Source organism: Puma concolor, chromosome D4 (assembly GCF_028749965.1).
Source record: "Puma concolor isolate L17-30 chromosome D4, mPumCon1.1.hap2, whole genome shotgun sequence".
NCBI lineage: Eukaryota > Metazoa > Chordata > Mammalia > Carnivora > Felidae > Puma > Puma concolor.
The window spans coordinates 41,930,783-41,943,304 of record NC_141679.1 but is presented as its reverse complement, the minus strand read 5'-3'; the positions used below and the strand labels follow the sequence as shown (position 1 = coordinate 41,943,304).

Here is a 12,522-nt window from a genome sequence, read left to right as displayed (position 1 = left end):
AGCTTCTGTGATTAAATATGTTGTAATCCTGGAGTAATCTATCATAATCACAGTTTTTAAAATAAAAATGCTGTACAGACTGTTACTAAGGGGGAAAAAAGTGAGAGTCCTCTATGAATTATATATTCTTATCTGGTCCATAATGAAGAACATAGCAAAGTGAATTTTTTATCAAAAGTCAAACAATATGTTTTAAAAAATACAAGAACCGTTTAAAACTAGTGCCCTGGCATCTTGATAATGTTATTTTGGTTAGAGAGGTGATCAGTTTGAGAGGATGTATTGTTCAATTTTTCAGTATTTTTTTTTCTCTTAAAAGACATCTTATTCACCGTAAAAAACAATTTCAAATGTGGATCAGAAAAAGAAATGGTAGAGATTTATATACTGGAAAATATCAACCCCAGTACCTAGAAGTCACATAAAATCCCCACGATACTTTTTTCTCCTGCTGCCCACTCCAGTCAAGGGCCATGTGCATCACACTTCCAGTTCCATCCATGGAGAGGCATTCCTTGACTTTGTGCTTTTTATGCAAGTAATTTGATATGAATTTGATATGTATAGCCTCAGTATACCACCATTCTCCATAATCCAGCATTTTGAAGGTTACCAGACTGATTTATAGTGAGGTTCATGTACAATAAGAGTGAACCAAGTATCACAGTCATAGTCTCTGTATGATCAGTAACTCTTTTGGGGCCAGTCCCTATATGCCACGAGTATAGAGGGGAGACTTCAGTGTTAGCATGTCAGCTCAAAAGGACCAGTAAGGTTTATCTTTTGACAGGAAATTCTGTAATACAAAGTTTTCTGAGAGCTCTAACATTCTAACCATTGGTGGCTATTCCTGTAGTATTCATTTCTCCTTAAGGGGAAAAAGGAGGAATCAGGAAGATATTTCAAGTCCTGGTCTTTATAATCTGGACATATTGAATTTATCGCCAGTTTCTGTAATCACAGCAAACCAAAATATACCTAGCTCTAATGTTTGCCCACTTATTAAGTGACAATGATGATCTTGGGTTGATGAGGAAAGCACATTTGTTTTCCAAGGGGGATGTTCATGTGGATAACTGTTAACAAATAAAGTCCACTCTTGATTATTGTCATTGGGAAGTTTTTCTTTTCTGTCTGTGTCACACCCCATTGATTCTTTTTCTAAATTTTTTTTAACGTCTATTTATTTTTGAGACAGAGACAGAGCATGAATGGGGGAGGGTCAGAGAGAGAGGGAGACACAGAATCTGAAACAGGCTCCAGGCTCTGAGCTGTCAGCACAGAGCCCGACGCGGGGCTCGAACCCACGGACCGTGAGATCATGACCTGAGCCAAAGTCAGACGCTTAACCAACCAAGCCACCCAGGCGCCCCCCCACTGATTCTTTTTCATGGGACACCTCTGTCCTAGAGAGGAGCTGAGGAAACAAAAATGTGACTGGTCTGCTTTATATTTTGAAGGTAAAGTGATGCTCTTGAGAAATTCTGCAAAATACGAATTTCCAAATCATAGAAATTGAGTAGAGTTTTCATTTCCCAAAACAAATGTTGATTTTTTTTTTATCAAGTCTAATTTGAACCATTTGGTGCAATCATGGTATAAGTGAGTATTTTTCATTCTGCCTACACATAGCACAGTTGTTTCAGCTGGCCTAGAAACATTAGCCTAAAATAGTGGAAAAGCACAATCACATAAAAGAGCTCTGTGTGAATAAAGAATGGTATAATTTTGTTTACTTACACAACCAAACTGTTCCACTGTACATTGTATATGCTAGTGGTGCATCTTTCTCAGTCAGCGCCCTCCAAGAAATATGTGTTTAAATGTAAATTTGCTAAAACAAATAAGCATGCCAAGTTCTTTTCCCACATAATTTCAAGTGTTTCTCAGAAATTATCACAACATTGCTTAAAAAATTTCCCTAAGTACTTCCCAGAATCTTTTACTTCCAATAATTTTTTTCTTTTGCCATTTCTGTTCATGTCCCCTTCTTGTCTGTTACACACACACACACACACACACACACACACACACGTGCAGGCACATAGACACACAAAACTTTGGCCCATTCATGCTTAGGATTGCCAAGTCATATAAATTATAGAGATAAATAAAATTTAATCAAAAGGGGGGCAGGGAGGAATTGGCTGTGATATAAACAGAGAGCACCCAGATCAGTTAAAAGTTTTGGCTAAAGAGAAAAGTTTTAATAGTGGCTTGACTTCAGAAAGACAACTTAAATGGAAATATCTGCATGTTACATATGGACCCATCTGAGTTCTAAAACAGGTCACTGTGGGAGAATGGGACAAACGAGGACCAAAAGTTTTATGACTTCTATCTTTTTTTTTAAACTGTGCATAATATTCAAAGGCTTCCCTTCCACAGAGTGTCTTTCTCAAGCTGCTGCTACTTCTAGTCCTCAGAGCCTACCCTATCCGCCCACGAGTAGCACCCATGATCTCTCCATTCGCAGATCCTGTCTATTAAGTTGGTGGAATGCCCCCACTCATATGATCTGCAGTAATGGTGTGAGCCCATCGCTTGCTCCTGAGGTGACCCAGAAGTTAGATGATATATTTCCTAATTTCCGGGTCACATCCTGACACATGTCCACATAATCAAGAGTCCAGCACAAAGTTAGGTGGAGGCAGGCTAAGGCAAACTAGCTGACTGCTTCTCATCAACATCATCCAAAGTGTTTGTGAAGGTGCGTGCACTCAGTACATGGCTGCCACACCTCAGTTTTAACTGTGCAGAGAAGCAGTCTCCAAGGTTTTAGGACTGCACACCCCTTTGGTAAAAATATTTGACCTTTTACCCTAATATATGTAAAGCTCTTTCTAAATCAATAACATATTACTGTAAAGCCACTTATAAAATATTAGCAAAAAATAATCTTTTAGGTAGAAAAAAAGAAATTTTTACTTACTCCCCATGTCACAATGGATTGTGGGAGAGAATGGAAGAGATGTGTGTTTGTTATTCTTGTCACAAAACAATGCAGGAAATAAGCAAATGGTCTATAAATAGGATGAATTATTAATGTTGAGCTCTAAGTGTGAGATTTCATGCAGTTTGCATGATTTAATGTTTTGAGTCAACTTCATTGAGGTATACTTTGCATACAATAAAACCTACCAATTTTAAGTATATATTCATGTAAACATCAATACAGTCATGTTATAGAACATTTCCATCACCCCAAAAACTTCTCCAGTGTTCTTTGCAGTCAGCCCTTTTCCCCCACCCTCCACCCCTGGTAACCACTGATCTCCCCTCTGTGTCTACAGTCTAACCTTTCCCAGAATTTCGATGCATGGAATGGTAGAATGGTAGTTCTTGGGGGGTCTGATTTCTTTGATTTTTAACATTAATGCTTTTGAGAGTCTTCCATGTTTTACTGTGTATCACTAGCTTATTCCTTTTCAAGTGCTTAGTAGTATTCCACAGTATAGCTGTCCCATTCTTTGTTTGCCCTTAAGACTTAAACATCTAGAAAACCAGGTAAAATTTATGATTCATAGCATTGCTTCTTCAATTTTAACCCTGCAATTACTGTTAAATTTTACCTGATAGAGTACCAAGCTAGATAGTCTTGAAATTTGGTAAGTCTACACCTTCTACCCAACCCTATTCCTCTTGCCTTGATATTTGAATTAATCCTGAAGGATAGAAAATAGAAAATTCCAATGGAAAATTGGTCATGAAAATAAGTTGCCAATATGGTTATGTTGGAATAATTTCTTAAGATAACACAGTTCAAATCTATACATGGAATCAAAAAGTACAGCTCATAAATTTCTGATTTTGTTCTAGGTGGTCAGCATTCTCTACAGCTCAATGTCATTTAAGTGAAAGATTTAAAAATATACCAAAGGGGAAATAGTTTTAGTTCTTGGCTAATCATTTTTAGGATTTTTTTAAAAAATATGCCTTAAACTTGACTGACAAGAAGTTCATGTAATAGAATAGAAAATTAAATTATTCTCTGCTTGTCTTTTAGAGTTAAACAATCTTCTTACTTCTTAATAATTTGAATAATGTGAGAGAAAATAAGTTCCAGAACTCTGCTGTGTTCAGTATTTCCTCCCTCATTTCCATGCATGGACAGAAAGAAAGGCTTTGCTTTCCCTCTGTGCTATAGCATGGTAGTGGCCTGCCATGAACACAGATGGGTTCCTTCTTGGACTGGGGAGTCTGTGGGCTTGAAGTCACCCGACAGTCTAATTATCCCAAAGTTTCTCATCTGGTCTCTCTTCCATCTCTTTACATCCTTTCCTACCCTACTGTCCCTTTCCCTGAAATAAGAAAAAACAGTCAACTTTTCTTTACTTTTACTTTTAAAACTATAGGTTATATAAGGTGTTTTGATGTGAAGAAAAGGCTTAAATAAAGCCATTGAAACCATGACAGTTGATTCTACTGCAGAAAAGATTTTAAAACATTACTCTGCAGAGCCACGTAGAACTAGGTGCCAGATTTCTACTGAGTGATAATCACCAGTTCCAGCAAAAATAAAAGGAAGTCTTTTCATCTAAAATACTTACATGTAAATATTTTAAGTGTTTTATACTTCTTCTGAACCCAGTAAAACTGGTTTATAAGTCAGGATTATTTGGTGTTGCTCATCTTTTAATTAATAGTATAGCTGGTTATTTCACAGGAAATCAATACTTACAATAATACCTTGCATTTCACTTAACAGGGTAAATCTTATTATCCTCATTTTGTAAATAAAAATTCCCAGTGTAAAGGTTTAAAGGTCACTGAACTCTAGTTACAAATCGGAACACCTTAAGGAACTGACTCACAAACTACAGAATGGACTGGGAAGGATAAGATCCAGTTATACACTCTGATGTGATTTATTATTCTTATGCAAGACCAGTGTCCCCATATGGGTTGGTCGGCAATCACAATATTCATGCTGGTCTAACATAATTTGTTTTTTAAATGCTTATTCTGTGATAATAGAATAACTCTTTTTTATGGCTCTTATTCACCCTGGTAAAGTTTATTTGATATGTAAGGGGGCTGAGATTCTAGATCTGTACTTCTCAAATTACCTGTGAGGAAGGACCAGTTCTCCCCACCTCCATCAGTTTTGAGCCAATACTTATTAAATAAAATAAAAATAAATTAATAAAAAAAAATCATGCTTTTTGTTGTTTCAGCAGTGTCAAATAGCCCAGAAGTTTTCCAAATGGTTACTCTCAATTATTTGCAGACTGGTTTAAAAATTAAAAAAAAAAAAAAAAAAAAAAAAAAAAAAGATTCTGCTCCCTTTCAAATAGCATATAGAACATGCATGGAATTCTCTCAAGCCACTGTTTTGAGAATCACTACACCAGACCATGTTTACCTCTGTCACTGAGATCTTCAGGGAAAAAGAACCCAGGCCTTCCTTTTTCCCCTTAATGATTTCCAAGTCCCATTCAACCAGTTTATCCAAGGATGTGCTAAACCTGATAGCCATCTGTAGCATTGAGCTTGCATACCCATTATGTTGTATAAGAAAGTCAACTTGTTTCTTTCTGCAGTTGCTCTACAATGGTAGTAGATAACTTTGATCAAATATGAATGGTGGCTTCTTTGGAAAGAACTTCTGTGGCACTTCATATTGCCTGGATTCAGAGGATGCCCTGTCAGGAGGACCCGAGTTTGAGTATGTAATGTAGATGTCTATCCTGTTCCCAAGCACGTTTGTTTGCAAAGATGTTATGTTCTTCTATGTAGTATAAATTGCTGTTTCCATTACCACTATAAATGAAGCGTCTCTTTTATGATTCAGGCTACGAGCAAAGTTCTAAATCTTGCTTACCTGGACCTGTTCCACTAGAAGTAAGTGGTTTAACGTAACAGTTCCATTTTAGCAAAGACAGCTACTCAGGACTAAAAGAGGTCTGAAAGGCAGTGGTTTTAGAAATAGCGGCAGGCATTGTGGAGGGCCAGGAGGAAAGAGAAACCATATGGGACTGCTGTGTTCCGTTGGAGGAAAGAAGATAGGAGGGTGATGGAAAGGAGATGCCTCAGGTGGGTTTGATCAGTTGCTATGGTTTCTAAGGGCTGTTTTAATACCAGAGGCTGCCAGCTGTGTAAGTACATTATCGACATGCAGATTTAGGTGAAGGCTACCCGGGGAAGAAATGACTGTGTGCTGCTCAAGTTGCGTTTCAGCCTGAGACACAATCCATAGTAAAAGCTTCCATAAAAGAACAATTAGGAGAGTGGATTTGATGCTAAAAGAAAAACAGTGTGGAGGAGGACATTACAGTGCTTCAGAGACCAGACTTGTTCAGGAGAAGTCCTATTTCTTGTCACAGACCCACTGTGCCCACCTGGGAAATGACATTATGGATGACAGTCATTACACTCAATGAACTTAGAGTCAGAATTTCTGGATTGGAGTCCGAGACCCTAAGTTAGCATCTTGGCAACTTCAACCAGCCATCCCCCTTTCCTTCACCCCTGGTCCCTCATCTGGTAAACATTTGCTCAGCTCTGGAAGCTATTATGAGGTTCAAATGAGATAATCTGTACAAAATCACAATTTATTTTTCTATTTACCTATAGCACCAATGTTCCCCCTTGTTTCCCACCCCCCCATTCCAAAACAGGTTTGTAAGGAGACCGTTTGCTTTGAGTGATACTTCTAAAAACTAGCTATTGCAGGACTCCAGGATCATGCAGAGTCACCATGTATACACATCATCATCTAAGTGTTCTGAGAAGATACCTGCATGAGGATATTTAACCTGAAGGCTCATGTTATCTACAAAATGAGGGAGGGCCAGTTTATGTAGGAATGGACATCCACATGCACACACCCACACATATACTTTATGTAAAATGATACAATGCTAGAGTAAGCCTTATAAGGCATTGGACGTAACTATTAGAGCTTGTTTTTTGTAAAGCAATTTAAATAAATGATACATATCTCCTTACAATCGAGCTAGTTGTCGTGGTTCAGACCATACAGTTTTGGTCCAAAGAGAATTTTATATCACAAGGCTGAGTAGAACTATCTATAAGGCAGAATTTCCCATTGCAAAAATAGTATAATTCCCTTTATCCTGCTTCCCCTAATGAAACATTCTACATAAACACAGCACAATGGATAAAACTAAGAAATTAAGATTGATACCATACTATTAACTGATCTAGAGATTTTATTCAGCTTTTGCCAGTTTCCCCACTGAGGGCCTTTTTCTGGCCTGGGAGCTCTAGAATCTCATATTACATTTATTTGTCCTGTTTGCTTGGTTCCCTCTAATCTGTAACCATTCTTTGGTCCTTTTTTTTTTTTTTTTTAATCTTTACTGATTTACTCTTTACTGCACTTTGAAGAGTACTAGCCACTCTTTTGTAGGATGCCCTTCAATTGTGGCTTATCTGATGTTTTCTTGTGATTAGATTGAGGTTATACAGCTTTTAGCAAGAAAGGGATGATGTGCTTTTCTCAGTAAATATTGGAAAGTACATGATGATACTTAACATGGGTGATGTTCACATCGATTACTTGGTTAAGGTGGTGTCTGCTAGATTTCCCTATTGTAAAGTTATGATTTTTCTTTTTGTAATTAATAAATACCTAGTTTTGGTTTTTTAGAAGATTTTATGCATTCTTAAATTGATAGGCAGGGTTGGGGCAAGTATTATTCACAGAGGTTGTGAAGTGTCCTGTCTTGGTTAGGAAGAAGCTGTGCTCTAGAAAATGATGGAGTCATTATTTAAGCATTTGAATACATTTCTCTCAATCTGTGCTGAAATGGATTGCCTGACATTACATTGCAGGATTTTTAAGTCCTACCTCCAGGCAAATCTCATAGTTACTAGCAAAAATGAAAGTGTGAAATGCTTTTTAATGTATATTTAACAACACATAGTCTGGTGATTACTGATGTGTATTCTCTATGGACTCCCTTTGCTATCAGAGGAGGATGTTAAGAGACAACATTTTTACACATTTATTCTATCTAAATCCATCACATGTTTACTTTCTAAATATCTATAACTGTCATTTATAAGAATATCATTTAAAAAAAGTCAAATACTTAAAGTCTAACTCAAACTTTGAATCCTAGGATTACAATCAATTTTCAGGAAAAGTATAATTACTGTTTTTCCTTATTCTACCTTATGAGATTGTCTATTAGTAAATGACACTAAAATACAGCTATTAAAAAGAAAAAAACACACCTTAGTAATTGGGGGCACAGAAGGCAAAGCTACTTTTTTTCATCTTTTTAATTCAGAAAGTTATACAGTAGCTCCTATTTAAAGGAATTTTCATCTTTAAATCCAGTACCATGTCTGCTTGTGTTGAAGAAGTAAATTCCACAAAATGTGCTTAATCCCTTCCTATGGTGTCCCTATTTAATACAGATTAAGGTACCATTTTTTGCATTTATACTATGTCGCACAGCAAGTGTTCACGTCTTATACTAATATGTGCTAAATAGTTGCATACTATATAGACCATTATTAAAATAGCAGTAGTGAAGGCATTTTACATAATAGAGCCCCAGTGGTCTACATTTTGTTTGCTTTGACATTAAACTCAAATCTGTTTCTCTGTGACTGTAATTACTGCGATTGCATGGCAGAAAAGTTTGCATTGTGGGTTGACTTTTATGAACAGTGCTTGTGTGTTGTTTTCTGCTGTCACTCTTGGTGTTTCATGAGCAGGCAGAGCTCCTTCAGTTGCATTGAATAATTATGCACAATCAATAAGTTTTTGTGTTTATCTTTGTTGTTTCTTTGATGTGGCCTCTAGGATGCTGCCGGCAAGGTGCTGGACCGCTGGGCCATCATGTCTCGAGAAGAGGAAATCATCACCCTTCAGCAGTTTCTGCGATTTGGAGAAACCAAATCCATTGTGGAGCTGATGGCAATTCAGGAGAAAGAAGGGCAGGCCGTAGCTGTACCATCTTCAAAGACAGACTCAGACATAAGGACTTTCATTGAGAGCAATAATCGCACCCGGAGTCCCAGCCTTCTTGCTCACCTAGAGAACAGCAACCCTTCCAGCATTCATCATTTCGAAAACATCCCCAACAGCCTTGCATTTCTGCTTCCATTCCAGTATATAAACCCAGTCTCAGCCCCACTGCTTGGATTGCCTCCAAACGGGCTACTGTTAGAGCAACCAGGACTGAGGCTGCGGGAACCAAGCCTTTCAACCCAGAATGAATACAATGAGAGCAGTGAATCTGAAGTATCTCCCACACCTTATAAGAATGATCAGACGCCTAATAGAAATGCCCTGACCAGCATTACCAATGTGGAGCCCAAAACTGAGCCAGCCTGTGTGTCCCCCATTCAGAATTCTGCCCCAGTCAGTGATCTAACCAAAACTGAACACCCAAAAAGCTCATTCCGGATTCATCGGATGAGAAGGATGGGGTCAGCCTCTAGGAAAGGAAGAGTGTTCTGTAATGCATGTGGGAAGACATTCTATGACAAAGGTACTCTCAAAATTCATTATAATGCTGTTCACCTGAAGATCAAACACCGATGCACCATCGAGGGTTGCAACATGGTCTTTAGCTCCCTGCGAAGCCGGAATCGCCACAGTGCGAACCCTAATCCTCGCCTTCACATGCCTATGCTACGAAATAACCGAGACAAAGATTTAATTCGTGCCACATCAGGAGCTGCCACTCCTGTTATAGCAAGTACAAAATCAAATCTCACACTTACAAGCCCTGGCCGGCCCCCAATGGGTTTTACCACTCCCCCATTAGACCCCGTCTTACAGAATCCTCTGCCTAGCCAGCTGGTTTTTTCTGGGCTAAAGACTGTACAGCCAGTTCCTCCATTTTATAGAAGTTTACTCACTCCGGGGGAAATGGTGAGTCCTCCAACCTCCCTCCCAACCAGTCCCATCATTCCAGCCAGTGGTACCATAGAGCAGCACCCCCCACCACCCTCTGAGCCCATAGCACCAGTAGTGATGATGGCCACTCATGAGCCCAGTGCTGACCTGGCACCCAAGAAGAAGCCCAGGAAGTCCAGCATGCCTGTGAAGATTGAGAAGGAAATCATTGATACCGCTGATGAGTTTGACGATGAAGATGATGACCCTAATGATGGCGGAGCTGTGGTCAACGATGTGAGCCATGACAATCATTGCCACTCCCAAGAGGAGATGAGTCCAGGCATTTCTGTGAAGGACTTTTCTAAACATAGCAGGACCCGGTGCATTTCAAGGACTGAAATAAGAAGGGCTGACAGCATGACTTCTGAGGACCAAGAACCTGAGCGGGACTATGAGAATGAATCTGAGTCTTCAGAGCCCAAACTAGGTGAGGAGTCCATGGAAGGCGATGAGCACATTCACAGTGAAGTGAGTGAAAAAGTCCTGATGAGCAGTGAGAGGCCTGATGAGAACCACAGTGAGCCCTCTCACCAGGATGTCATCAAGGTGAAGGAAGAATTTACAGATCCCACTTACGACATGTTTTACATGAGCCAGTATGGACTGTACAATGGTGGGGGGGCCAGCATGGCAGCCCTGCATGAAAGTTTCACATCGTCTCTGAATTACGGCAGCCCTCAAAAGTTCTCCCCAGAAGGTGACCTGTGTTCTAGCCCAGACCCCAAAATCTGTTACGTGTGCAAGAAGAGTTTCAAAAGCTCCTACAGTGTGAAGCTTCACTACAGGAACGTTCACTTAAAAGAGATGCATGTCTGCACAGTGGCTGGCTGCAATGCTGCCTTCCCCTCTCGCCGAAGCAGAGACAGGTCAGTAAATCTCCATTGGCTGCTCCTGCTGGGGGTGGAGGGTGCCAGTCATGTTGGACTTAACATTAAAAAATCCAACTTAGATGTTTTTGATGCACCGTAAAGATTGTCCACAGTGACCATGAGATAACCAAGCTGCCATGCTCATGGAGGATTGTTGCAGTTGATGCTTGTTATGATTAAGCATGCAGAATCATATGCCATCTTACCCAGTAATGCACGCCATTTTTCTCTGTGCTCTGTGTATGTGTGTATGTATGTTTCCCCATGCATCTAGGTGTGAATAAGTTAACTATGTACACGGTTCCCTGCTTCCTCATGAAGCTTCACTTAGAAGCCGCAGCTTCTGTTATATATATTTCTGCTTTGCCTTGTGGCTTTTTAATTAAATCAATATATTATCTTCATACACACATATTTATCCAATATAGAAACAGAAATTTACGGATGGAAAGAACCATAGGTCCAGGACATCGAGACAGCCTGCATCTCCGTAGGTATAACCAGAAATGTTATCATTCTTACATGAGTATTTAGTATGTCCTTGAATTCTTTTAAGAGTCACGAAAATATTAGAAGAAAATGGGACCAAAATAATTATTAATGTGGGGAAATGGTATGGTGGTATGGGTTTCTTTATTTTAACTTCACAGTGTTTTTGAGCACATGTCTAAAATACAGTCTGTCGTGGGAATTATGCACAGAAAGGGGGGGGCATGCATATACTTTTAGGATCAGTTAGAATATATTATGTCCAGCTTTGAGATGACATCACACCTTAGCTATGTGGCTACAGCTCTGAAACAGTTGGGTTTAAACAGAAGCAGCTGGTCTTAAACCTCCAATGTTCTTTTTCAATCCTCAAGAAAATGTAATATAAATGGAATGTGTCAAGGTGGTCAGTGGTGGGGTAACACAGTTATCCTGCACTTGAAGTAAGCTTATGAGCAGATCATTTACATAATACACCAGCCCAACCCAGAGTCACACACCAGTTAATTCTTCCTATTATGTTGAATGTGGCTTTTGGTTTACGTTGTCTTTTAAAAATAATTTTAGGCAAAATTTCATTAGATGGGAAAAAATCGGTATATGTAGAAGAAACAAGGAAGCTTCCAAATAGCTACCTCCCAAATTCTAGCACTTATCAATTGACTAGAATTCTTTGGCAAAGTAACATATAATAAAATTACCACTGAAAAGTAGTGACCTGCTTCCAGAATACCCTGTTTTGTCTTCACATTTAAAAGATTAATCTTTTTAAAAAATAACACTTAAAAAGTATTTTCCATAGTGCTGAAATGCAAGGGGTCCAATCCATTAAAAGCAAAATTTCTGAGAAAATAAGTGGTTTTCTTTGTACAACTCAAAATATGCTTTGAAGAGAAATCTATATTCTTAAAAGATTTCCCTTCTCCCCAGTCCCATTTACCTTGTTCTATAAAAAGTTTAGTCACAAAGTTCTTTTCAGTTCTGAGTTATCATTGACACTACAAGAATACAACAGATAAGATCTCTGTAATTTGAATAATAAAATAGAGTACCGTATACAACCTCCCACCCCCAAGTTTGTGAGTAATACTCATTCTTTTATATTTGAAATAGTGCACTTGCGATAATGAGGTTAATGCATTGGATTTTTTTTTTAACAAAAATAAAAGACTCATGAAGACCTGCATAAAATATTTATGGAAATGGAGTGTTTGAAGACAAGCCAAAATTTAAGCTTATTTGCATGAATTCTATCACAGTTGTAGTTGGTTTGCTGAA

At 38.6% G+C, this 12,522-nt stretch overlaps 1 protein-coding gene across 15 annotated transcripts in view; it reads left to right on the top strand.

The window, feature by feature from the left end:
- Positions 1-12,522, top strand: part of BNC2 (basonuclin zinc finger protein 2) — a 440,387-nt gene that overhangs the window by 403,727 nt on the left and 24,138 nt on the right. For 13 of the 15 annotated variants that reach the window (XM_086685357.1, XM_086685360.1, XM_086685362.1 and 10 more), the window contains 2 exons: positions 8,783-10,752; positions 11,184-11,249. In XM_086685357.1, the coding sequence (XP_086541483.1) occupies positions 8,783-10,752; positions 11,184-11,249 (2,036 nt within the window). The remainder of the gene's footprint in view (positions 1-8,782; positions 10,753-11,183; positions 11,250-12,522) is intronic. The other 2 variants (XM_086685358.1, XM_086685361.1) reach the window with 1 other exon arrangement.